At 44.2% G+C, this 27505-nt stretch overlaps 1 protein-coding gene across 2 annotated transcripts in view; it reads left to right on the top strand.

Moving 5' to 3' along the window:
- Positions 1–6336: 6336 nt before the first annotated feature.
- Meis1 (Meis homeobox 1) overlaps positions 6337–27505 on the top strand; it is a 137861-nt gene continuing 116692 nt past the window's right edge. For both annotated transcript variants that reach the window (XM_055624287.1, XM_055624288.1), the window contains exons 1-6: positions 6337–6461; positions 8325–8551; positions 10337–10478; positions 11070–11120; positions 11922–11972; positions 13305–13451. In XM_055624287.1, the coding sequence (XP_055480262.1) occupies positions 6450–6461; positions 8325–8551; positions 10337–10478; positions 11070–11120; positions 11922–11972; positions 13305–13451 (630 nt within the window). In that variant the 5' untranslated portion in view covers positions 6337–6449. The remainder of the gene's footprint in view (positions 6462–8324; positions 8552–10336; positions 10479–11069; positions 11121–11921; positions 11973–13304; positions 13452–27505) is intronic.

Below are 27505 nucleotides of genomic sequence, written 5' to 3' on the forward strand. Positions count from 1 at the left end.
TGAAGCAGAGAACTAGCTCAAAACTAAAATTAACTCTGCAAAACTTTGAAATGGAGTCCAATGAAAACATTTGTGTGTCTCTGCTCAACAAATGCATTTCCTCCAGAAAATACAACGAAGATTATAAACGAAGAGAAATGTTATTACAGATTTTAACTAAAAGCTGTTTGTAAGGAAATTAAATGAGAGATAAAAATAAAAAAAATAATGAGGCGTCTCAGTTTTACTCAGGTTCTAATGGGTAAAGTATTGGCAACCTGGGCCTTCAAAATTTTATGTTAGAATTTATGTTATACTTCAATGTTCTTTATTATGTTTAACATAAAATTCAGCCCCAGACTTGGAGCATTGCACTTTAAATGAGTTTGTGTACATATGCATATATAGTAAAAGAGAGAAATTCTCTTGATGTTTTGTGTGCAGCTTTGGGGAATGGGAGAGCCTTGGAAGCTTAGAGATAATAGTTAGGGCTGCTTCTCTAAGGCAATGTATAGCTTTGGCTAGTATTAACATTTAAAAGATCCCTATTTCTTTGCATTCTGCAGACTCGGTTGAAGTTTGGGGAGAAGCAAAGTGTAGGCTAATAACTCATTTCCCAGTTAATTTTATTAAGAATTTATAGCACTGTTTAGAAAGTTTTAAGACAACCATAAATTTTATTAGGAATATTTTATTAAGCCCTCTATTTAATTAATAAAAGACCTCTCTATAAGTTCTGAAAATGTCAGAGCTGGTAATTATGTTAACCAGTGTAGTTTTCCTCTCTCTAGAGACCAAACCATTTTAATGATTTGAAATAGAAAAGTAGTAGGAAAAGCAACCAGTCTCCCAACATTTATTTTTCCTGGACTTTTGTTAGGCAGTCAGAAGATAGTGAGTCAGGCATTTTCCCTGTGCCGGTCAGAGAGCTGAGGCTGACCTCTCATTGACTTCTGAACTGGACCCAGACAGTCTTTGTTTTCTGAAGCAAAATGTGGTAAACAATTCTCCCAGCCTTGTGGCCTGGATTGTTTTGGGACAGTTGATTAACGTCCTTCCTAATCCTGCCCTTTAAACCCTCTTTCCTCTCACCTAACCAGGTTTCTCCCTGTAATAGCCAGCTAAATAGTTTATTTCAGTTTTCTCACAGTCATCCATTAGCTTTAAATTCTTGGTACTGTTCACATATCACATCCAGGCTCTTATACCAACATTCCTCTATTATCTCTCCTAGATTTCAGATCCATTTTCTGTAAACTACCCCCATTTGTTTTTTAAATGCAGATGCTAATGTAGGGGTGCTGTTTGGAGGGCAGAGGGCTGATAGTGTTCTTCTTGAAGTACAAATCCCAAGCTCCCACACTCCAGGAGAACCTCCAGAGGGACCACAACATTTTAACAGGCATCTTAAAATGAGGTGCCAGATGATAAACTCTTATCATTTTGTGAACACAGCTGCCAAACTCCATTGATTAACAGGACTTTATTTGTGTTGGGCTGGCAAATACACACACATTTTACCCTCAGAGGTGCCTCTTTAATTTTGAAGAGTTTGGGTCTGACTCATCGGTGTGAACTTTAGAAACAAAAGCCCAGTTCAGGATATGAACGTTGCAAAGAATTGCTCACAAGAGAACATAAAGTTACAGGAATTTCCCTGTGCCTACCAGCAGCCAAGAGGAGCAGTGCTTGCTTTAGAGGCCTCCCAGCAGGGTAGGTGATAGACAATAGGGACCAGGGGCTCAGTTTGCCTCTCTCTTAGTCCCTGCAGTCTATCTGTGGGAAGACACTGGGAGCCATGAAAGCAAACTAGAAAATAGAAGGCCTGCATGTTCAAGAGTAGGGCCAATAGCTGGAACTGAACCAGTGTTTTGCAAAAACCAGAATGCTACTGTCTTTAAAAAGGAAACATCTGAATTTAGCTGAGGGTAGGTGCATCCCAGAACAGCACACATTCCGGGGTAATTTATGTCACAGTAACTTTCTGAGATATCTTGAACTGTCTCCTCACCTTTCCTTTTAATAGATGATTAATTGCTGCCTCCGTAGAAGAGTTTTTTTTTTTTTTTTTATGGCTACTATATTGCAATTCTATACTATGCGATTTCTGTCAGCAAGCCCCAACTGTAATAGCTGTTTGCTAATTGTAAAATCCTTATCCAGAATGAGGTTTGGGCAAACAATTCATACTACTATAATTACATTGTAAAAGTGTTTTAGTTGTTCAATTGTTCAGAAGTAATCTATGAAGGTCTGGAAGTAGTACTAGGTTCAGGTTCACATTCGTAAATGGAAAGTTTTCAAAACCAACAGGGCTTTATTTTCAGCTCACAAGTTCAAACTATCCTCGTCTTTAAGGGAAAACCTGTTGGTGGGTAATTAAAGTGTATTTTAAAGGTAGCCTGACACATCACTTTAAAAACAATAGCCTTGTCCTTGCTTTGAAGATTGTGCTTATGTTTGGAAAAGTTTCTTACCTGTATGTTTCTTTGCCACTTAGATTGGTAAACAAAAATAATTTAATGAAAAGCAAGAATCTCTTATAAATCCTATTCTCAAAAATAACGTTGTTTATTAAAACTGGCCTCCAAACTTCAAACCCTTCACGCAGAGTTAAGGAAACTCTAAGCCTATTACTCAAGCCGGCCTGAGACTCCCTTGGGCTCCTAAAGAAGTCATCTACATGTATTTCACAGTAAATTTCTCCCACTTAAATTATATTTAGCCTATTTCCCTTGCGATTCATTTAAGGACTGTAAACATAGCCGATGCCCAAGGTGGTGTCTGTCCTTCCCACCCACCCCATCCCCTACCCTGTCCACCAACTGGGAATTGTGCTGACGGCCCCTGGGCCCCCTGGAGTGGTGACGCTCACAGCCCGCGGGACCCAGCAGCGGTAGACCGCCACTCTCAAGTTTGGGGGCTGGGGATGAAGGGCTTTCAGGCAGCCTGCCCAGCTAAATCAGTTCCATAATCCGCAGAGAAGTGTGCTGCTCGGCCCAGCCAGCTCAAGCTTCCCAAAACTTGGGGAAAATATCCTTCCCGAGGCCGGGAGGTAATTCACCTCGCTCGCCCGTGCCTAGTTTCGACGCACAAGTCTGCATTAACCTTGCAAATGACAAGAAAAACGTCTAAGAACTTGATGAGAAAAGGAAAAGAGTTTCGAACTTGAGTGTCGAAACAAGAAAGAGGCAGAGAGGAGGCACCGAGGCACATGGTGAGGGGTCGTGGGGCCTTTTATTGTTTTAAACATTCGGATCTCTTTCAAGGCAAAGCCTATTGAAGGTTTGAGGTGAACATATGTCAGCCCTTCAGGTGTTCGTTGTCGGGGGCGGAGTGCTGTGCTGGAGGCTCGCACGCCGGGTCTGCTGGGCTTCACCCCCACGCACCACTGCTGGTGTGAAGCAGCCCGGCGCTGGCTTGTGCAAAGTGCTTAAAGAGGCTCCAACGTTCTAGCTCTCGGTTCTAGTGATGATGACCCCGTGTCTCCTGTTCCACGGAAGCCCCCTCAATAGAAACTGCCCGGAGGAGAATGGAAACAAGTCTTTGACTTTGAGCCTTAGAGTTGGCTTCAGTACGTTTCAGAGATGCTAACTTTTTTTCCCAAACAAGCTCGGCGTGAAGGGAGTCCCCTAATCTTTCTCAGAACTCTCGGAATAACCTTCCCCAGCCCCTGGGGTGAGGGTTCGGTCCGCAGCTGGCGCTGGAATGGGGGCGGGGGCGATGGGAGCGCGGGCCGGCTGCTTTGAGGGAGAGAGAGCCTTTTGGCCACCTTCAGGGCGGGAATCCGGAATGGCAGTTTGCATTCCCAGCAGATCGAAGCTCCCTGCTGATCGATTATTTGATAATTGATTTTCCCCGCAGCCAATGCGCGGCCGCCTGGGCGGGGACGCCTTCCGATTGGCGGAGCTCTCTACACGGCTGCCTACCGAGATTTGGGTGAGCTCATTTTCCAGTCGACCGCAGGGGGAGTTTTCTGCGAGGTTTCAGCTGGGGGGTGGGGGGTTACCCTCTCCGAGCCCAGCGAGCCGAGAGCTCTGCCTTGGGATGTGAGCTTTCCAGCTGCTCAGAGAGCTACTGAGACCGAGCTGTCTAAACCCATGAGAGCCGAGCGCAAAAACATAAAGAGTAAAATAACCCCAGTAAATAGAGTAACTGGAGACAAGCGCGGAGTGAGAATAAAAAGACTCAAAAAATTTTTTTTAAGTCTGGGGTGTGGTATTTCAAGGGAGAAAGTTAAAAAAAAAAAGAAAGAAAGAAAAGAAAGAAAGAAAAAAACAAAAACAAAAACAAAAAACAGTGGCTGGTTGGAGACTTCAAGTTGTGGGCAGGGTCAGCTTTTGTCTGAAATCTCAGCTTCCGAAGTGGATTTATTTTTTTTCTCTGGAACTGGGAGTTTTCGCGGGGCCGGGTCGGAGATAGAAACACCGAGGGATGGAGATCTGGGAGGCGGGCGCCGGGCGTCGCTGCTGAAGGAGCTGGGGTGTTGATGGAAGGAGGGGGGGGGGGTGAGGCACAGCCACTCCAGGCCAGGCCTGAGCCAGGCCGAGGCTGCAGCCCGTCGGCGTCGCCTAGACAAAGGCAGCCCCGGCCGCAGCGCCCCGGAGCTGTGCGGCCGCGCCGCGCCCAGGGCGCACGGCTACCTTGCCGACCGCACGACCGAGGAGGAGCCCCGGGTCCCGCGGCTCCCAGGCCCCGGGCGCCCGCGAGGTCTGGCTGCTCGGCGCCCGGGTTGGGTTTCGCTCTCCGGCGGTCATAAATAGCTCGGGTGTTTGTAAACAAGCGCTGGGGGCACATTCCCGGCGCCCGGCTCATTGTTTCCTCCCTTCCTCGCTCACTCCGCGCCGCGGCTGGGGCTGAGGGTTGACAGAGAGAAAGAGACAGAAAGAGAGAGAGAGAGAGAGAGAGAGAGACAGAGAGAGAGAGAGACAGAGAGAGAGAGAGACAGAGAGAGAGAGAGGGAGGAGGTGGGGGCGTCCAGGCTCCAAGTGACAAAAATGCAAGCGTTTCTTTTCCTCCGGCCGTGCGTCCACTTCTGACAGCGGGTGGGGAAAAAAGGAAGGAAGGAAAGAAAGAAAACCCCAAAAACTCTTTAGCTGGCTCTGCAGAACGCCCGGGCGGCCGCTACCCCATGTTCTCAGGACTCCGGAGCTGAACCTCTTCCCAGTTCAGCTCCAGCTCCTCTTCTTGCTCTGGCTCTGACTTCTCTCCTCCTCGGGGAGTCTAGCAGAGAATCCAGTACTTTTTTTTTTTTTTTTACATCACCCACCACCACCCCGAAAATTACTGGCAGACCCCAATATTTTCGAGGAAAGGCTAGAAGTCTTTCACGAGCGGAGCCCCGAGCGAATTAACTCCGGCATCTGCCCGCTCCTGCGTTCGTTGCTCCAATTTATTTCGAGAGTCCGCTTTTGGGAAGAGAGGCTGGAAGGGGAAGGAGCGGAGAGGACGCCGGACGCCGAGCCGGCGGTCGGGGAGCTGCAGCCCTCGTCTGTGTGCCTGTGCCCCGGGTGTGTGGTTGGTGGTTGCCTGGGCGTGCGAATTCATGGAGCGCCTCTCTGCCTCTCCAGTGCGGCCAGAGCTCGCTTCGCGCACCCACCCCTGCCGAGGAGCCTACTTGCTGCAGCCCAATGCATTGTGTAAGACGCGACCTGTTATGGCCACCACTACTTCCGGGTTCTAGCATTCTGGTCGGAATCCACCTCTCCGCCTGTGCAACACACACTTTACACGCGCACGGCGACTGCAAGCGGGCAGCATCGATCGTGGCTCCTTTAAGACAAACTCAGACAGACATTTTTTTAACCCTCCTCTCTAATCTCCCTTCAGTTGCTGCAGTTGCAAAGAGGGAGAGGGAAAGAGAAAGAGAGCGAGAGAAGAGAAAAACTGATTAGGAATTAGGACTGATCCAAGGAAAACGGGCGCTAGGGCTTTGTGCATTTGAATATTAACATTTGAGGTGTTCTGACCAGAAGAAGACAGAGCGGATGATCATTCATTCACCACGTTGACAACCTCGCCTGTGATTGACAGCTGGAGTGGCAGAAAGCCATGAGATTTGGTAGTTGGGTCTGAGGGGCGCTCTTTTTTTTCCTTTCTTTTCTTTTCTTTTCTTTCTTTCTTTCTTTTTTTTTTTTAAACTGGTTTTTTCTTGGGGGGGAGAGAGAAGATCTGCTTTTTTTTTTTTTTTTCCTCCCGCTGCTGTCTTGGAACCAGAGCGCTTTTATGCTCAGCGACGCGGGTGCCTCGCTTCAGGTCCGGTAGACCGAAGATCTGGGACCAGTAACTCTGCTGAAGACGCAAAGGGATTTTTTTTTTTCTTCTTCTTCTTTTTTTTTTTTTTTTTTTTTTTTTTGGTCGTGCATCATATTTTTTTTTTTTCCGAGGGAGTCTGCATATTTGTTTCTTTTCACACTGGCCTTAAAGAGGATATATTAGAAGTTGAAGTAGGAAGGGAGCCAGAGAGGCCGATGGCGCAAAGGGTACGTATTAAAAATAATCGTGGAACTCCTATGTGAGATTAAATTGGAACGTGCCTGAAAGACACTGCTGTTAAGTTCCTTTCTCTCTCTCTTTGAATGAGGCTCATAAAGCCGCGGCCTAAATCGACAGGTTTACTTGGTGCATCTGTAACTTTATGCATTTGTTACTTGTGGTTGTTAATTCAAGTGATCAAGTTGTCTATAGATTCATAACACAGCTCAAGGAATCGCTTGTTTTAAAAGAAAAAGAGATAGAGACAGAGAGAAGGGGAAAATATCTTACATACCCACTGCTAATTGTTAAGCATTCAGGGACCAAAAGTTTAAAGATGTTTAATTAAAATCAGCAACTGGGAACTTCTGATATTATCGATTATGCTCATCTTTAATATCAGTAGAAAGTAGGTAGCATTTTTAGATAAGTAACTGTCCTAGTAAAGCGAATTTTAGGTTGGAAAAGTGTTCGTCTTTTAAAAGTAATTTTAATTTACATGGATTTTTATGCAAGATAACAAGTTTGCAGATTTTTTTCTTAGATAAACCGCATACTGATTGGGTACTAAGCACACACAGCAGCTCACTTTCAGGACGCAATACTAATTTCCAATATTCCTATTTGAATGGAAATGCCTCGAAAGTAAACCGAGACAATGAAGAGCCGGCTGAGGTGGCTTTTTAAAAGAAAAGTGTCTACAAAAAGGCTGCCTTGCATAATTTGTGTCCTGGCCCTCAAAGCCCCCTTTTGGAAGAGAAAGTTACTAGAGGACACATTTTCTTTCTTTCTTTCCCCTCTCGGTTCAGGCAAATGTCAGCATTCCTGCAAAATCTCTTCACACCTCTGGCTTTGAGAGATGAAAGTGCCAATTCCCCTTTCTTTGAAAATCATTTCACTCTCAACATTTCCAAATCTTAAAAAAAGGAACTGGCCTGAAATAAAACAATTAGGAAAATTAAAATAGCTGAGTTTATCGCAGGCAGTAATGCCAATCAATTTGAAAGTGCCCTCCTCCCATCAAGGTAGGTGTGTATGTGTGTTTGCTTTTTGAATTTGCTTTAAAACTAAGGAGTAGCAACTGCTTCCCTGACTTCTACTTCAGGGAGAAAGTTTGTGAGAGTAAACTAATGAAATAGAACGTTAGCTGCTTCCTTTCCAGCTTTTCTTTAAACTTGGAGGGAACATTGCCCAGGTGCAGGTTGAACTGTACCGGGCAGCACAAGCTGCCTTCTGCACACTTCAGCACCACACGTATGAAAGGGAGCAGTTCAGTCTTCTTTTATTTAGCAGAGTTTGTTTGGGAAAGCAAGGCAAACCTTGTGTCTTGCAAGACTGCCCAATCCCATGCTGGCAGGGAAATAAAATGAGAAGCCTTTCTGAATTCAGTGCTTGGGAACTCTTCCCATCATAACTTTTAAAAGAAAAGAAGAAAAAAAATCCCCCTGAAGTGAAGGGGCTGTGAAACTAGGCGGGTCTGCTGCACTGTCCCAGCACGTTTTATTGTTGTGATTTTCGGTTTCCTCCTCCAGAAACATGCATGTTTTACCTTCCGCCTCCGGGAGAATGCCTCTCTGCCTTTCCTTCTTCCTTCCTCCCTTCCTTGCCAAAAGATTTTGGATTTCTGAATGATTCTATATGGTCGCAAGTTAGGACAGGAACCTTCATCTCAGATGACTCTCAGTGAGAATTCTAGAATTTTTACCGTTCAAGTGATTTTTTTTACGATAGAAAGCTCAACTTTAGAGATGGAAGGCCACGGAATTGGGGTTGGAGGGTCCAGCTGGACGGACCTTTTATAAGCTCGGTAGCATTCCCGTTTACTCGCTCGGCCTCTGACCCTTTTTTCCTCTCTCCTGTTTGTCATGCAGTACGACGACCTACCCCATTATGGGGGCATGGATGGAGTAGGCATCCCGTCCACAATGTATGGGGACCCGCATGCAGCCAGGTCCATGCAGCCGGTCCACCACCTGAACCACGGGCCTCCTCTGCACTCACACCAGTACCCTCACACAGCGCATAGCAACGCCATGGCCCCGAGCATGGGCTCCTCGGTCAACGACGCTTTAAAGAGAGATAAAGATGCCATTTATGGGTAGGTATAACGGGCAGGAGCTAAGTAGTGGAGATGCGACGCTTCCCCCCATGCGCCAAGCTCTTGCAACCGGAAAGTCAGAGCTCCCTAGATTATTAGCACATAACTGGTGACTGCATTCACACCGCGTGGAAATCGGGGAGAAGCCTCCTCTTCATTTCCATCTGCACTCGGTGCAGGCTCAGCGCCGGCTTGGCCGCCACGTTGGCCGCAAAGGAGTCCCAGGCTGGGGTGGCAGCCTAAAGATTCCCTCTCTCAGACTGGAGTCAGCCAATCTGAGACGTTGCTTGCTAGACTTAGCCGGAGAGTTGTTGGGGGTTTCTAAGTGTAGGCGCCTTTGTGTTGGAACGAAACTTTTAGTGTAGGGAAAATCTTTTAAGCCATTGATTGTTCTGACTTGCGGAGTTTACTCAGCCACCGTATGCTGGTTTTGCCTGGGCACAATAAAGTCAGAAGGACAGCTGCAGGTCAGACAAGGGGGACATGAGTTTGTTCAACTGGAGTCAAGGAGAGGGGCCGCTCTGAATGGACACAGACATTTAGAAACTTCTGGACATTTTGTCACTTTGTGTTCAAAGGCGAAACCTGCGGATTTAGCAAGAAGTGCTTGTGGGATGCTCTTCTTCCGGAGGCTTTCTGGCCAGGGTTTAATGTATTCCGTCGGCCATTCTATTAGGCTCTGCACTAGAAAAGCCTTTTGAAAGTTACTTCTACTCTTCTGTGTTTAGGGGGCTCACTCCTCCCACTTTTATTTTTAAACTTTGTAATAACTTTTATTTCACTTTCCTTCTTTTAAAAAAATGTAACGTTGACCCTCCCGGCTAAGGGTAAAAATCTTTCGCTTTAGTTTCTGGTCCCTTGTGCGATGGATTTGCTTAAATCCTAGCTTTCTCTCTGCAAATGGTTTAAGTTCCAGGACAGAACATTTGGGGAAGCTTTGAAAAGGCCCCCAAACTGTTAAATTCCCAGCTGGGCTGTGAGAGCTAATAAAATCGGCTCGAGACTCCTTGAGCATTAAGTCTTTTTTTTTTTTTTTAATGGGCTGAGAAGAGCCACATTTAGGCCTTTTAGATGCTAGTTGCTCTACCACTCCAGAAGAAATGGGAGGCTTGCTTGAGTGTAGGTGCATTTGAAGGAACTTACCTTGGGAGACTGTGGGAGCGTCTGCGAAGGGGAGGGCAGAGTTGGGGAGCCGTAGAGGACCTCCGGCTCCCGGGGGGGGGGGGCGTGCGGCTGGGGTCCGTAGGTGAAGCCCCGTGACAGTCAGTTCTGCACCCACAGAGGCCCTTTCCGCAAGTTTGCTGCGCGCTTGCCACCGAGCTCCCCTGAGCTTGGGACTCCGTGCCTTGCTTCCGAGGAAGGCAAAGGCTGGTTTTCTTCCACCCCGAGGCCCCCCGCGCCTTCCCCAGTACCCGCTCGTGCAAGTGCGGCAGAGGGACGAGGGTTTGTCGCGGTGCAAACTTAATTCAAAATGGCTGCTGGAACCGCTTGGGTTTTATTCGCAGCAAATGTTGCCAATTTCTCCGGCCATAGACGCTGAACCGATCCACAGACACGGTCCAGGGCTCTTGGCCTTCAAGTTCAGAGCCCTAGGAGCCAGGGGGAGGTGAGCCATCTTCTGGGCGGGGGTGAGCAGAAGGGCAAAAACATCTGATCAGATCACCCAAGGGTCTCCCTGGCTAGAGCTACTCGGTTGTTTCTCTTGGGCGCCTTTTTTTTTTCTCCCCTCTTCGGTGACTGCGGACTAATCATTGTGTTGTTTGTGACTGTTGTATTTTTTTGCAGACACCCCCTCTTCCCTCTCTTAGCACTGATTTTTGAGAAATGTGAATTAGCTACTTGTACCCCCCGCGAGCCGGGGGTGGCGGGCGGGGACGTCTGCTCGTCAGAGTCATTCAATGAAGATATAGCCGTGTTCGCCAAACAGGTCAGCAAAACAAATGTTAAAAAATACCAGAAAGTGAAAAGAAAGCAAAACAGAATCCTGCCCCCGGGCCCCCCCGCGCTCACACAAGCACACACATACAAACACACACATCTATCTAGAGATAGAGAGATAGATGTGTAGAGAGTGAGTAATTTCCCAAAGGTAGCCACAAATGTTCTCCCTTAACCCACGCGTGCTACCGCCGTCCTGAGATTTGCGCCCAGTGAAAGTGTTTGTAGATCATCACCCACCTTTCGCACCCACTTGCCATCTACAAGCCGGGGCAGAAAGCTCAGTAGGAAATGAAATCAGGACCGGCCACGCTATGTGGCTCTTTTGGAGTGGCAGGCGAGCATCGTTTCGCATAAACGGAGCTCTAGCTGAAGTCAGGGAGCGGTCTGGGCTGGCCTCGGGCCTACCGGGTTCACAGTGGAAGTGTTTCCGTGAGGGATGAACTTGAGTTGCAAATTCTTCCTGGAGGTTACATCCTACCTGCCTAACAGTGTAAAGGAGGCAAGGAAGCAGGAAGGCGCACAGATTTCATTTCATTTCATTTCATTTTTTCTTTCCCCTCTCCTCACTCGTGTTTAGATTCGCGCAGAAAAACCTCTGTTCTCTTCTAATCCAGAACTGGATAACTTGGTAAGAGCTGACTCCTCACTCACCTCCCCTATCTGTTCCTTCAGCCCCAGCCTTGAGCTTTCCAGACTGGTTGGTCTGTCCATAGCTGCAAGTCAACTGCAAACTTTTTTTTTTTTTTTTTTTTTTTTTTTTTTTTTTTTGTCTAGGGACAAGTGTTTGGGGACTGGATCCCGGGGTATAAACTCATCTGAGAGGGCCCAAGAGCAGCGGCTGGGACGGCCAGCTTTTGTTTTTTTATGATGGCCAGACTGCACAGCTCTAATCAGCCTGGGGATTTATCTCCCTGCCTGTCAGCGTGTGTGCTTAAACCTTGTGGACTCCCAGTCTTAGGAGCCTTCTTCACTAGGGCCACAGCAAGGGCAGAGCCCCCAAACAACCAACTGGCATCAAAGATGCATGGACAGGAGGCAGGAAGAATTTTTGCAAAGTGCAAACCCACTGTTAGGGGACAAGTGGGGAAAGCTTTTCCGTAACTTCATCATCACGGGGAAAGTATAGCTCGGACAGTTGCCCCTGGGGTTGCTGTGAGAGCAGTAAGACTGGGGAGGGGGAGCCGTGGGGGAGGAGGGTGTTTATGATCCCCACTTAGATGTTTTGTTGTTGGTTTAGCTATTTTTTCCTCCTTAAGAAATATAAACCTCTAGATGGTACCCAGTTGCTGCTATTAAGTTTTAGTGTTATTGCCATAAATCAAAATAACTCTATTTATGGGGGGAGGGGGGAGTTGGGGATGGTATAGCTGTGACAGCCAATTTTCTGCAAACCAGAAATGGAGTATTTATTCTTTCTGTATCTTTGCAGATGATTCAAGCCATACAAGTATTAAGGTTTCATCTGTTGGAATTAGAGAAGGTAAATTTTTTATTTCCCTTTCCCTTCCCTTCCCTTTCATCCTAACCACACAGAAGGGAGGGTTCGGAAGGACTGAAGTTCAGGCTTCCAAGATATTTGCATAAATGTCTTTCTTTCTGGTAATTAGTGTCAAGGCCAATCTTAGCGTCCATTTCTCTTTGCAGTTTAATTACAATTTCAGCCACTAAAACCGGGATCACAGACACCCTAGCCTAGTGTACCTTGCTGGCTTTGTGCTTCAGCTACACTGTTAGGCCGCCCAGTGCATGCTTTGAATGCCGGAGTGAATTTGTTTTACAAGTTAATGCCTCTCTCTCTCTCTCTCTCTCTCTCTCTCTCTCTCTCTGTGTGTGTGTGTGTGTGTTTTCTTTCTCCTCTTCTTTGCTATTTGGGGGGCAGGTTCTCTTATTTTTGTGAGTTTCTAAAAGATGATTTGAGATCACTGGTCGATCAAACTCAGAAGGGACTGAGGGAAAGGGCTAGTGGGTGAGGAGTCCTTTGGAAGAGGGCATGTTAGACCTTGCTCAGAGACAAAGCAGGGTTAACAGTTGTGTCAAATTCTTGAATCTGTGACCTAGCACACACCTCACATTCATACTCAAGAGAGGGTGTGGGGTAACATGATTTTGCTAGCTGTTCTATAAATCTCAGCAATAAAAACTTAATGCATTGTAATTCAAACTAACATTAAATTGTTAGCACACCAGGGTTTCTTGTGAGTTTTTGCATGCAAGAGATGCCTGGGGCCTGTAAGAGTCAGCTTTATTTAGATTTAAATATTTTTAGTAATTGTTTTGTTTCTTTTTGAAAAAATCAATTGGATAAGTTTTGTGGCTGTATTTTTTTTTTCTTTTTCATATAAAGGGCAAAGGCGACTTGATTTGTGCTGTCAGGCATGTATCTCACGTCACCACAGTGCAAATTGTGTGTGTGTGTATCGCATATTTTCCTTAGAATTTTTTTTTTTGGGGGGGCAAAGCTTTATGGTAAAGCTAACTGAATGAAATTATATAGTTTACCTTAAGTGTCACCCATGCAGGTCACCTCTGTAATGGCCACAGCCCCAGGAGCAGATGAATTTAACATGGGTGTTGAATATGTTGTAGCCTGTGAATCATCTTGTCACTGTCAATTTTCTGGGATATCTCTATTTTCCAAGAAAAGAAAGTTATTCCTAATTCTGAATGCATCTGGGGGTCTCTAGAGGACAATTGCCCCGTGTTTCCCCTATTTGGAAGTTTGGATCTCACAAGGGGGGTGGGCTGCACTTGTCAATGTCATTTATGCAGTCCTGATTATATTTCCATTTTTTTTATTTCTGTCATAATGTAGGTACACGAATTATGTGACAATTTCTGCCACCGGTATATTAGCTGTTTGAAAGGGAAAATGCCTATCGATTTGGTGATAGATGATAGAGAAGGAGGATCAAAGTCAGACAGTGAAGATGTAACAAGATCAGCAAATCTAACTGACCAGGTATGCGACTTTCAATTTCAACATCCCTAAGAAAAAAAATCTGTATGCATATTGCTTGCTGGGTCACTACCACCTCCTTTATTATTTGCATATGATTAAGTCCCTTTTAGATACATTTCCATCAAAATGAAAATTTTTGAATAATGTGGCTATTATTGCTTCATTAAGCCTGGCTCTGGGATTCGACCTGGAGAGATGAGCTTGTAAAAGCTTCGCCTGCAAACTTGACCTGTTTCTTGTCGCTTTTAATTTTTGTCTTTATTTTATTTACCCTCCATAATAATGGGAGTGTTAACTGCCAGTGACCACCTCTGATTGTAAGGCTTTGTTCATGGGCATTTCCCCACTTCTTTCTTGAAGAAAGGAAAAGTGTAGGGTCTGTTTATTTCTTATTTTATTAGGAATAAATCCAAGATAGGTGGTCTAAGAGAGACGGCGAGGGTTTGAAATCTAGCAAACGCTGGCTATTTTCTCCCTGTCTACACGGTTCATTAGCCTGTCTTGTCAGTTTTCCCCGGCCGAACGCTTCTAGACCTCACTGAACATTGCTTTGTGTGGTATTCCCTGCAAGCTCGCCCATTTTATTGTACTTGATAGAAAAAAATCAAAGCAGGCCGAGGTTAGAAAAACAGATAAATATGGACTTTTCTCCTCCTCCTTTCCACTCATCCTCCAGCTGGTATGTGCTCTGGGCCTTCTGCATTGGTTGGCAGCATTTGGCCGGGTGAGCGTCAAGGACGCCCTGGCGACTCCCTGGGTGTGGAGGGCAGGGGGCCATGCGTTTGTTCCCCACTGCGGCTGGCTCTTTGCTACGCCCCTCCTCCCTGGTCTCCCTTCAGGGCTTTTCTCGCTGCTCTGCCTTGCTAAGTAAGGACGACGGGGGGGGGGGGGGGGGGGGCTCTCTGTCACAGGGCACCACCATTTGCTCTCAGTTTCTCTTTCCTGTTGCTGTGTCTCTGGGTTGGTCCAAATGAGTTGGAAAAACAGAAAAGCAATGAAAGTGAAAACTTGAGTAGTGAATGAGAAGAAACAGGGTCCTGGACAGCTCTGTGGAGAATTGTTGCAAAGATTCAAGAGATTTAAGCAGTAGACTTCTCTCTGCCTGCAGCCCCATCAGCAAAACCCTCGAGCCCTTTCTCATTCCGGCTTGACAGATGAGTGGCTTCTTGGGGAAACACCAGACTGCCTTTGTTAAGTCAAAGGCCAGCTACTCCAGTGTTTTCCTCTGAAAGTCTGACCACGGTCACTGCCGGGGCAATGCTGTCTTGTCCCAACTTCAGTCTTAGTTGTGTCATCTTAAGGTATTTTGCCCATACCCTCTCCCAGTCTGGGTGGGTCCACAGCTTGGGCTGAATTTCTTCTTTGCCCACGGGTGATCAAGCAAAGAAGAGCCTTGGAAGTGGTAGGTCCCCACCTCTGTTTGGAGAGCGGGAACATGGGCCCTGTAGCACAGAACCCGATGCGTGCTGCAGACCAAGGCGGGAGAGCTGAGGGCAGCTAGTGCCCCAGGCTCCCCAGCCACCGCTTTAGGGGCTCAATTGCCAGCCCCGTTAAATGCAGATTCCACTAGTAGCTGCTGTTGAGTAAAAATTGTAATCCAACAAGCTGAACTAGAAAATGGGATTCTAAAAGCTCCGGAGTGCTGGGTACATAAAGCTATTTGAGCAAATTACAAGAATCGCTTAGGGGCATGAATGAAATCAACACTTTAATTGCCTCCAAAATGAAGATTTATACCCCATTTTCTCAACGAATCATTATTTTATTAAAGTCGAAGATAAAGGACCAAAGTTACGGGGTTTGGGGAGTGTAGAGGATATAGAATTAATAAAACGTTATTGAGTGCTCCGTACTACTCCCCAAACTTCCCTTACTCGGTTGGTTTCATTAGTTTAAGATATGCGTTGGGTAAACACGTACCTTTTTATTCTCCCTACCTACCTACAAAAAGAGAAAAAAAATCGTGCAGGCGGTCCGAGCTGTTAAGGTGTGGGCTTCCTAGGTTTGTCTGGGTTTGTGGCGCAGTAGGCTCAAGGCTCATGAGCTTGCCGGTGTGTCCCCTTGGGCGCACTGAGCTCTCTTGGACTGAAGACAGCAAAGGGTGTGTGTTCTTTATATTGTCCAGTTCAAAGAAGCCGGGAGCTAGTGTGGCTGAAAGGGTCTGGGGGGTGGAGGTGAGCGCTGCTCTGTCTGGGGGCAGGGTGGGCTGGGCTTCCCTCCCCTGGCCAGGTGGAGGGTGAAGGCTGAGAGCTACCCCAGGGCCTCCAAATGTTAGTTCAGAAGTCTAGGGCTGGTTTGTGGGGGGTGCTGAACCCCCGTGGTGGGGCCTCAAGAGCCCGATATGTAAGGTTGGCTTCTCCACCTGTCCACAAAGGTGGCCCCGACAGTTTGAGACCAGGCCCTGGCAACAACTGCCTTCACTGGGTGCCCTCAGGGACTTCATGCTCAAAGAAGGACTAGTTAGTCATTAACCGCTCTGTCTCTAGGGCTTGCTGGCAGTAGGGTTCATTTTATTTTATTTCCTCACCCCTTCGAAGGGCACGAAAGCTGCCATCGTCACCAGGGTCTGGGATCAACGACTTTGATGGCAGCCGAGTTTTTGGAGGGCTACTAAGCCGGTGGAAATTCACTTGGTCCTATAATGTTGGTAGGCCCTATAACAATGTAGGATAGATACGTGTGTGTGTGTGTGTGTGTGTGTGTGTGTGTGTGTGTGTCTGATTTAAGACACCAGTAGAAGCCGTAATCCTATTCTCCCACACTTCCTGGCGGTTTACCGTCTTCTCCACTCTTGGAGGCCATCTGGAGGTGCTTCTGCCTTGCCTAGTGGTCGCCAGCCTCCTTGGCGCCCTCTCCCGACCGCCAAGCTCTCGCGGGGTGCGTAGGCTTGCGACCCCCAGGCGAGTTGCCCGCCTCAGAGGGCCAGCCTGAGATCCGGGGGAGAACTGAAAGGGAGGCGTCCAGGCAAGAGTTTGAGAGGCCACCGGCCGAGAAGGACGCGGGGCCTTAGGCTAGGCGGAGTTGGGGGCCAGGGGTCGTGGGTAGGACCAAGGGCGCCAGACGGGGCCACCCAGATGCCGGACTTGAGGCCGCACTCCGGGGACGAGCCACCGCCTTCCTTTACGGGAATATTTAGCTGTTTTCCTCTTTAGTCCCGAATCTAAGCATTTGAGACTCCAAGGACTAAGGGTGAGAGGAGCGGGTAGCCTCCGGGGTGGCCACGTCTCGGACAGAGAACAGAGATTTGCCAGGCCTGTGCTCCGCCATCAGCCGCAGCCCAGCTTCTCCCCACCGGGAAAGCTGGACGCCGGGAAACCTTCGGATTACAGTTTTATTCAACAGCAGCTCTCGGGGGTGGTGGTGGTGGGGAGGATCCTCCCCCGAATCTGCATTTAACAGCTCCCGGGCCAGGGCTGGCAGCCTGAGCAGGGCGCCCTGTTGCGTGTTAATCCTGACTGGCCCGTGACGTCTGGGGAGAAGTACTGTGGCTTGCTGAGATGAAGCTCTGAAGCCCCGCTGGCACCGCAGGTTAAAAGCCAAGTGCTAGCAGGCTCCCTGGAGTGGGGGCAGCCTGAGGGCGAGGGCAGGCACCCCCAACCCCCACCACCCCGGGCTGGGCATCCCAGGCGTCAGGGCGCCAGGCAACCAGGTCTAGGGGATCTAGGGCTGATCTGAGCCTGTGTGGAGGGTTCCCAAATGGGCCTGGGAACTTCGGTGGTGATTGTTCTATTATCGAAGTTCAGAATGCCCTTTCTAAAGCGTAGTTCGAGTTTAGGGATTTAAAACCGAAGTCAGACTTGACTGAAAGACTCCAAAGTGGCATGGAGACTCACCCTCAGGAGATTTCAGCTTTCTGCTGGTAGAGATTCCTGTAAAGGGGACAAGACAACCTAATGTCCTTCATGGCTTGAATCAGCTGCTTAGAAAAAAAAAAAAAAAAAAAGACGATGCAGCAGATGTTCAGCAATACTAGAAACGTCTGCAGTGCATTCTCATCCACTCAAAAACTGGACACAACCCCCAGTGCGTAAGCAAATGGGCCATTTATCAGGTAGTTTGTTTCTGAATGCTTACATTTAACACACTTTAAAAAAAATCTGTAAATGCTTCGTAGGGTCTCACTTAAGAACTTACTCCCAAACCTCTCAGAGCTCAATCCTAGTGAGATATATATATATAGGGTCTTAGCATTCTCTAACTTTACTGCGGATTGTTGTTGTGGGCCACGTGATGTATCCTTAATTCATTTTTTGAAATATGTCAAAGGGAAATTATGGCAAGATTCTCTTTAATGATTAAATAATAAGGTGTTGACTGCTTGTCACTACACGGCCTAATTGGGATGCTCATTCTAGGTCCTTTGTTGCTCTGAATTAAAAGTTACCTGTTTAGCAGGTATGTTTTCATTGTTATTTTCTGCTTGGCTTTTATATTTGTGTATGGTTTTCTGAGTAGAGATTGATTCTTAATAGAGGTGTTTAAAACATTTAAGAAAAGCGATAAGAAAAAGAAGTATAGGATCTAGTCTATGCAAATAGCTCAGGTCAATTACAATGTTAAATGTCAACCAGGTTTAAATGCTAATAGTACACATATTGCTACACTTTCTTTTTCCTAGACCCTCTCCAATTCCTCTTTCCCTTATTTCCTCCTTACCCCCCTCCTCCCCTCCAAGTAGAAGTCCCCAGTGCAAGTTCCGTGGTTAATGGAAAGCAATGATGCTAATGTTACTTTGTACAAAGCAAAGCCCATAACTGTAACCATTGTTCCTGGTTTAACTAGCTCTGAGGCTATAGGTCATTCAAACAGCAATTCTTCTCCCACTGGAACGACTCCATTGCTCACCATTCAGAAGTACATAGGGTAGTTGTGCCTACTGTAACTGTTGGATTAACTTCTAGACTCCTGTTAGGAAATGGAGCTGCTTAAATCATAAAGGAAGAAAAAAGGCTGGGAATGTGGGCTCTCCTTTCCAAAGGCAGTCAATATGCTGAAAGCGCCCAACTCTGACAATAAATTTTCAATCACTTTGTTTCAGACACTCATATATTCATATCTTAAAACGTTTGTCATAGTCCAAAAGATGTAAAACACTGCTGTTGCTGGGCGATGGAAGGAAAAATATGCACAGGAACTTCAGAGTCAAAAAATAGAGTGTTTGTGGGTCTGTAGCTGAAATTGATTGTTAAGGGCAGGCAGATAGGCTGCAGGATTAGTGTAGGGAATACTATCATTATACAAACAGCTTAGTTACCCTTCAAAGAACACTTGGAGAAACTGCAAAACATGACAAGACATTTTATTGAGATTCCCGCCATCAATGAACAAACATATTTTCAACATAGATTCAATGAAATGTTTTCATATTGACAAAATTATGGTTGCAAAAGCAGTATTTTCTTATGAAAAGTAAACATGTCAAAAATGTGACACTGTTAAGTGTATGTGTGTATTTATATGTGTGTTTCTGGGGACTGAACCCCTACCTAGATAAATGCTCTACCACTGAGCTACACCCCCTAACCCTAAAGGTTTTAATAATCATTTAATCATCAAACACAGCCCAGGGATGTATACAGACACTTCTAAAGAAAGTGGGCACGCAGCCAAATTCCTATAGGGCCTACCAGGGAAAATCAAAAAATGAACATGAAATGAGACTTCCTGTAAGGAGTCTATAATTCAACATTATTTGACTCCACTGTCAAGGAAATAGTTGAAGGACAGTAAACTGATATGGTTCTCAGTCATTTTTGTTACAAAGTCTTAAATGTTTGCAACTGTCATATTTTACATGGCCCTTTTTTTTGGATTATGACATCTGTCGTATTTGTATTGAAGTAGTACTCAAATTTATGCTGTAATTGAAACAAAATCTTTTGCCATTTCTCCTAAGGATTAAAACAATTGATATTTCAGATTAAATAAAATTATGAAAAATACTCCTTTACAAATAAAAGGGAGGAAAGTAGATGTATATGACATGTTTATGTGGCAGTTGCCCAGATGTCAAAGGTTTTCAAAAAAATCCTGAATAAAACAGAACTATAAATCTCAGGGAGCTGTTCTTGCTCAGCTGAAAGTATCCAGATGTGGTACTCGCCAGAAGTTAGGGTCTATGGCACTGGAGCGGTAGCTCAGTGGTCAAGAGCAATTGTTGTTCCTCTAGAATACCTGGCTGGGTTTGATTCTCAGAATCCACAGGACAACTCCCAACCATCCATAATTCTAATGCCCTCCTCTGATCTCTGAGGGCACCAGGCATGCACACTCTGCACAGAAACACATGTAGCCAAAACATCATTCATAAAAAAGGAAATAAATCTTGCAAATGAAAGAAAGTGAGGGTCTAGGAGATTGGGTGTGGCTCAACAAGCACAGTGCAGTGCTTGCCTAAACATGAGTGAGACCATGGTTTAACTCCCAGAATTACAATAAGATTTTTTTAACACAAGATAAAAATGTAAAAAACCTCAAAACATATACAAACAATCTGCCAGTTCAAATAATAATGATAATTCCAAGACTTGCCTTTTGAGACCCGGTTGAAATTTGACATGTAGCTATCCTTAACAATTGTAGCTGAATCTACCATGTATAAATTAAGTTTGCACCACCAGACAACTTTAGTCCTAGCCCTCAGGAGGCAGATGCAGGCAGACTGCTGAGTTTGAGGCCAGCCTCGTCTACAGAATGTGTTCCAGGATAGCCAGGGCTAGCCTCAGAAAAACCCTGCCTCTGAAAAACCAAATAAACTAACAAAGAAATAAAAAATAAAGAATATGCAGAAATGAAAGAAAATGAACCTCTATGTAATATACAAGATAGATGACCATCTACTCCATACCTCTGTTTAACACGCTGTGATTTCAGGATTATGGAAATGAGGGAAGCTTTGTAAATTCTTAAACAGCCTCTCTAGGAAGTACACCTATATGGAGCAATTGTTAGATTTTTTTTCCACACTTACAAATGTGACATTTTTAATAAATGGCACAAAGTATACTTTGTAAAATAACCGAGAATACATCCATTTAAATATTTGTCACTAGATTCCAATTTCAATCAGGTTAATACACTCAAGTACACAGACTTAAAGCAGTTGGTAATGCTTTACGGGGCTGTCTTAAAATACTTTCCCAGACAGCTTCTCTTCATCTAGAAAACATGCTCTCATTAAAGGAAAATATGAATATACCAATGTTGTGAAATTATATTTTTCACTTGTTTCAGAATTCCTAAAGTTGACTAAAGTGCAATATAAACTGTTTATTCCCCAATGAAAAAGGCTTATCTCTAGATTTATTCAATTACATTCCTGTTATTTATAGTTAGCAAAAGTAGACATTGCCAGAATTAAGTCATGAACTTTTCTGAAGATATGAAATGGTGCCATTGTGTTTGTTTAACATGACATATGCACCAATGTATAGAAATAAACTAATGGAAAATAAATAAATAACTTATAAAAATGAATTTTATATTTTTTATAATTCCAATAGATATGTTTCTACAATCAATTCTTTGGCATTTCAGGACTGATAGTTCATAGATTTATATCCAAGTGTGACAGCTCTTTGAAAATCCTAAATGAAAGTATGTTCTTCTGCAGACTGTAAGCACTATTGCAATTTGTACATGTACAAATATAACTTTAGAAACAACCACAGCCTTTTATTAGTGTAATAAGATTAATCAAGTTTTTAATTGTGCTGTTTTCCCTTTCATTTTACATAACATCCACTTTAAACTCACAGTGGGTTTAAGCGGAGGCTGTTTTAAACTAATGACAGTGGGTAACATTTCCAGTGATCTTGGCATTACCCTAACATCACTGTATGGTAACCCTTTCGTCAGAGCTGGACAGCACAAGGTGACCTTGAGGGCACTGCTGCTTAAGAGTGTTAGTTCCTGTGCGTTCTCCTCTCCGCTGCCATAATGCCTGGCTGCAGCTTGCTCTAGTGAGGCAGAGCTTCTGTGCTTTCTTGACTGGCTTAATTTTGTTTTAATCCCTTGTTTTGCCTAAGATTCGAACCTTCTTCTCTGCTTAAGATTCAAACCTTTGCTGCCTTGTGGGTTGTTAGCCACACATGGGATTTAGAACAGGAATGAACAGAGACCAAACCCATTGAATGCTGCTGACATTGCTTGATAGTAAGGTAAAAAAGTGAGTACTATCAATCTTGTTTGCCTTCTCTGGGGCTGCTGACACTGGGAGTAGAGATTGTACAGATCTGTGTGCTCTTCCCCTTGTGTCTGGGTGGCTGGTTTAGGTGACTTTATTCTTTACTAATGGTCCATATTTGGTCCCAGATCTCCATGATTTGCATTATGTTCTGAATTTGCATTCCCATTCTGTCCCATAGAAACACTTTAAAGTGAAGTGTGTTTTTATGACTATTATGAAACTATGGAAAGTGAAATTTATAAAGAAATTGACACAGCTGCCAAAGGACAAATGACAGCAGTTTGATGTAAACTCAGAGTTATCTTATATCATCTCAACTTAGAAAATGTTTCTCTTAAAAAATTTAGTAATGAAAGGATAACATTTCCTTAACAATGAAACACCCCTGAAAACCCTGCAGCTATTTGGATGTGTTCCCCGACATTAACTTAATTTGATAGGTAAGCTATAATTAGCTGCGACCTGTAGTGTATTCTGTTATTCAAAAGTTATTCCTTAGTGGTTTGAAAAGTTAATTCCAAGCTGAATGGTGTACAGTGTCTGATATTCTAAGGCATACTCGCACTATTTACATGAAATGGAGTGTTTGTCTGCAGGGCCTCTGAGGAGAGGTCCATCTGGGAGGTGGGCTAATGATTTCTACTATAGAAAGTCAGAGCAAACTAACAGGGGTTCATGAGCTCCCGGGGACTGTTTTTAGCCTTCCCTTCTGTGAATTGCAGTGTTGAAGCTACTCTCCCTGAAGTTAAGACAAAACCCAAAACCGTGCCCTCCATATCATAAAACTCACACGTGGTATCTTAAGTCTTTACTTTCTTAATCATAAATACCAGCAATATAGATATTAAACTAAAAATAACATCAAATGGGTGAGCTGTTACGAGCTATGTCACTATAATCGGAACAGAGTTCGACAGTAGAATGAAGTTAGGCTTCTGGGGTTTTGTTGGAACATTTAGTTGGAAGTTGCTAGTATATATGGGGTCATCTTTAATCCCTCAATGAAGAGAATGTTAGGGTACAGGTTTATGATAATTAGTCCTTGAATATTACTTTTATTTGAGATTGTCAATTGTGAGTTTTTGGAGTAGCCACCTTGCCTTTCACTCATGAACATGCCAGATACTCGGACGCTTGCATACTTTAAGGAAATTACCCTACAATCTTACCAAATGTAGGAAGTTTTTCTTCACAAGGCGGGGATGGTATTTCTGCTCAAAGCCACATCTCCTTAAGTGGACAATAGGGTTACCCTTAATGAATACATGCTGTCCTCTTTCATAGGGCCATACATGTCCATGATTCACAGTAGTTCCAGGTGTAAGCACATGGAGCCAGCTTCATTTTCTTTGTTGTCAGTTTCTCATTGTTTGGTTGAATTTGAGACAGGATCTCACTATATAGCTCTGCCTGACCTGTAACTTACTATGTAGAGTAATGGTTCTGAGCCTTGCTACAGCTGCAGCCCTTTCATACAGCTCCTCATGTTGTGCTGACCCCAACGGTAAAATTATTTCCATTGCTAACTCACAACTGTAATGTTGTTGCAGTTGAGAATCATAACATAAATATCCAAGATGTAGTATATGCGAAGTGCAATCCCCAAAGGGGTCATGACCCACAGGTTGAGAACCACTGCGGTAGATCCATCTGACCTCAAACTCAAAGAGGTCCATCCACCTGCCTTTGCTTCTTGGGCGCTGGGATTAAAGGTGTGTACCTCTAGACAGGGTGGCCATTTCATCTTAGCTACTGTGATGTTCTTGGCCATAGTTTCTAATAAAGAAAGTGAGGTATTCTACGTATTGAACTGAAATTACTGATAAATTGATTTTTATTTTTAAAGAAAGGAATTGAGTAGTAGACATGCCTAGCTTCTTGTCTTTCAGTGTTTTTCTGTCCTTATCACATGCTGCAATTTTCTAAGGAATATTGTTCATGGAGCTTTCACACCAGCTGTTTATTTGATGACTTGACCTATGAATTTACCACATTTAAGGATTTTACTCTGTTCAATAACAAATCAATCAAAAAGTGTTTAGACTCCTGTCCTGTACTCAGTTGTACAAAATGCTGTTGGGCTACTAATAACTCATGTTCTGTGCTCATCAAGTGTTTTGTTGATGATCAGACACTTTTATGCTAATAATTATTCAAATCCAGCCCCAGACTGCATCTGAATGAGTTTATTACAAACATCTCTATTCTGGAGTTGGGAATTTGTAGCAATTCAGTTTTCTTTTCCAAATTTCTCTGTCCTCCCGATTAAGTGTGTTGTTCTTCCCTCTGCTGTTGGGCCATTCTGAAGGTTTTCTTGCCACCCTAATGCTGAGCTGTCTGAGTGTTTAACTTTTATGTAAGGAGCATGCCAACAGGAAAAGAAGGACAACAAAATACCCACAAGTCAATTATAAAGCTTTCCCACAGTTGTCATTTATCTGGTACTTACATACCTAACACAGTGAGAAGAAGCCCAGGAGCCGATCAGCCTGGGATGTTGTTGAAGCCTGGCCTTCTCATTGACTGAAAACTAACAAGCGGACTAGAGACGCAGCACCCTGCCCTGGGACCCACACTGTCTTCATTGACCTCCAAGCTAAGCCCTTGAAGATAGAGAAGTTGGGCATCCCAGGAAGCAGAAACCCGAACTCGATTTCAGGAAGCTTTGAGAAGATCCTCTCTGAGGACCATATCTAACATAAGTCATAGATAAGGGTGACTAATCCCCCCTTCCCACCACCTCTGAATGTAACACTGCCAGGGAGTTTAATGATTCAGAACTTCTTGCAAACAGCAGAATCAAACTTAGTTGAAAATATAAACACCCAGAACTGCTTAGACTAGATTTTATCATAACTACCACGAGCATCAGTGTTAAGGGAACGGTTTCGTGATGGGAAGAGAAAAGAAGATTGCAAAGTAAATACATTCGGGCTTTTCTAGTATGAGTCTATAAAAGTTGAAAAGGTAAAATTTTGGAAACACTTGAGAAAAAAGCAACCAAATTTTGCACTCTTTCAGGCAGTCGGCACCCCCAAAACTGCAGTTTAGGGACAGAGCACTCAAACTTGAATGTGCACTTTGGTTGATCAGTGAAGTTACTTCGCCTTGGTGAGCCTGTCTGCAGTTTGTGAAATAGAGAATGGTCAGTCTTCACTCACCCACTCACCAGGAGAGCTAAACAACATGCTTTCTTTTTAATTATGCTCTGCCCATCTTTCTAAAACATCAGTTGACTTGACAGAGAGATGAGTACTGTTTGACAGAGGTATTGTTTATAGAACATATTATAATTATAGAGCTTCAAGAAAAATATAATTGTTGCTTTGAGTAGGTCACTTTTATTTTTATATCAATCATAGAATAAAAAGAGACTGAGCTTGGCACACTCCTGTGAGCTCAGCACTTAGAAGGCCACGAGGTAATGGGACAGCGAGTTTGAGATCAGTAAGATGCTGTCAACAACAACAAATCAAAACATCAAAGGAGTAGGGTGCAGTGATACACACTTCTAATCCCAGCAATGGAAGGCAGAGGCAGGCAGATTTCTGTGGGTTTGAGGCCAGCCTGATCTACATAGGTCAGCCAGAGCTAATAGTGAGATTCTTGAGCAAGTGAGTGAGAGAGAGAGACAGAAACAGAGAGACTGAGATAGACACACACAGAGTATGTGAGTGAGAGAGAGATAGACAGAGGGTGTGTGCATGTGTATGTGAGAGAGACTTGAACTTCAGACAACTTTCTGAGATATTATAGCAATCCCCTGAAAACTTGCTCTTATGATGCAATCCAGATGGCAGTACTGAATGTATCCCATGCTAAGTACTTTCCCAGAATTCCTAGAGTGAGAGTGCTGTGTTCATGAAGTTGTTTATAACATGGGCTAAGGATGCGATCTTTTAAGCATCGTTGGATGCTCTAGTTGGTAGAAGGCCTGCTTAGAAAGTTTGGGGTTTGTAGTTGTTTCATTTATCTTAATTTCTTTGAAGGACAAGTATCAAATTTCAAATATATACACTGGCATGCAAACAGTCTTATAAAAGGGTCTTAATAACACTGAGTATGCTAACATTTAGCTATAGAACCTTCCCCCACTGCTGAATAGAAATAATATAAAAATGATACAAATTTCACTAACAAGCTATCAGTAAATAGTATAGCTTGAAATGTTTACAAATAAATATTTTCAAATACAGTGGTACTAGCTGGATTAAAGTTTTATTTTATTTTTTTTTTCAGTCAAAGTTTAAATTCTCTAAACTACTGTTCCAAATTATCATTTCCAAGGCAACACAGAAAAAGAAAGATGATTATTTATTTATTTATTTATTTATTTATTTATTTATTTATTTATTTATTTGAGATGGAGTGTCAGTATGTTGTGCACACTGGTCTTTACCTCCTGGGCTCTGTTTCCGCTGTTGCTGGGACTACAGAAACACTCTATTGTCCCTGGCATAGGTAAATTCTCTAGGAGACTCTCTGTAATAAGGCTTTCTTTTCTCTTCTGTTCACTGTTTCAGTTTTTTGTTTGTTTGTTTGTTTTTATCTTCCTCCAACATCCTTCTTAGTAGAGTTTGAAATCTGGTTCACTTGAATTTTCTCTAAGTTACTTATTTGTTCTTTATGGCCATTGTTGAGATCTGTGTAAAACAGGTTGTCAATACCTTGTCCATTGCCCTTTAGCCATGATCATTCTTTTTTGTGACTGGAATGTACCCCTTGTAGAAACCTGTCCTCTTCTGAGAACAGAGTGAGATCTTCATGGGATGATGTTAATAGTGATTCTCAGTAAAAGTGCAGAGGAGCTATCAGTGCCAGGTGGATTCTGCAGGAATGCTTTTGAAACAATCTGGGTGTTCTTTTACATTTATAGATCTTTGCTTTGCACTGTTCATCTTTCAGTTCTTCTATGAATCATCTCAAATATGTGCATTAATAGTCCTAAGAATTTCAGAGCACAGACCTAAAAGATGCCAGCTGTGGGAAAGCAAGATTTTAAGAAGCATGGCCAAAGACACTAGATCTGAGCTTCCTACTCACTGCTCCTCCCACTTGTCCTGGTGACTAGGATTCTGGTATTGAGGAGGGAACGAAGAACTGGCATTTGTATGAGGCTAGGTGACATACATAGGAGCTTGTAGATTTAAAAAAACTCATCTGAAATATATCTGGGCACAGAGGTTTTTTCTTAAACTGTTTCTCCAACCAAGGACCACGTATGGATGTAACCTAGAACCTTTGCTCGGAGGAAGCTTGTGGTAGCTCAATAACCAATTGGTTTCCCATAGTAAGGGGAACAGGGACTATCTCTGAAAGGAACTCAATGGCAGGCTCTTTGACCTCCCCACCGCCCAAGGGAGGAGCAGTCCTGCTAGGCCACAGAGGAGGACTTTGCAGCCTGAAGATACCTGATAAAACAGGGCCAGACGAAAGGGGAGGAGGTGTGCCCCCCCCCCCCCGTCTGTAAGCTTGAAAAGGGGCAGGAAGAAGCTGAGGGAGGGAGGGTTTGGGAAGGAATAAGGGAGCGGGATACAGATGGGATACAGAGTTAATAAAATGTAACTAATAATAATAAACAATAAAAAAAATTAGCTCATCTGATGGCCAAGCTGCTTTAAATTGTGATGTCATTTAAAACATTTAAAACCATCCTCCATGGTTTTCTACCTTATGCTTACACACATGGTTTATGCATGAATGTATGCCCACGTGTGCCTTTGTGCACTTAGGCTTCAGTGATTCCTGGAAGTCACACACTCACCTGATAGAAAACTTTTCATGAAATAACTCTTTGGAGAATTTTCACCAAAGGTAGAAAGGAAGGAAGGAAGGAAGGAAGGAAGGAAGGAAGGAAGGAAGGAAG

The sequence above is a fragment of the Psammomys obesus genome, unplaced genomic scaffold (genome assembly GCF_907164565.1).
Source record: "Psammomys obesus unplaced genomic scaffold, mPsaObe1.curated_primary_1811, whole genome shotgun sequence".
NCBI lineage: Eukaryota > Metazoa > Chordata > Mammalia > Rodentia > Muridae > Psammomys > Psammomys obesus.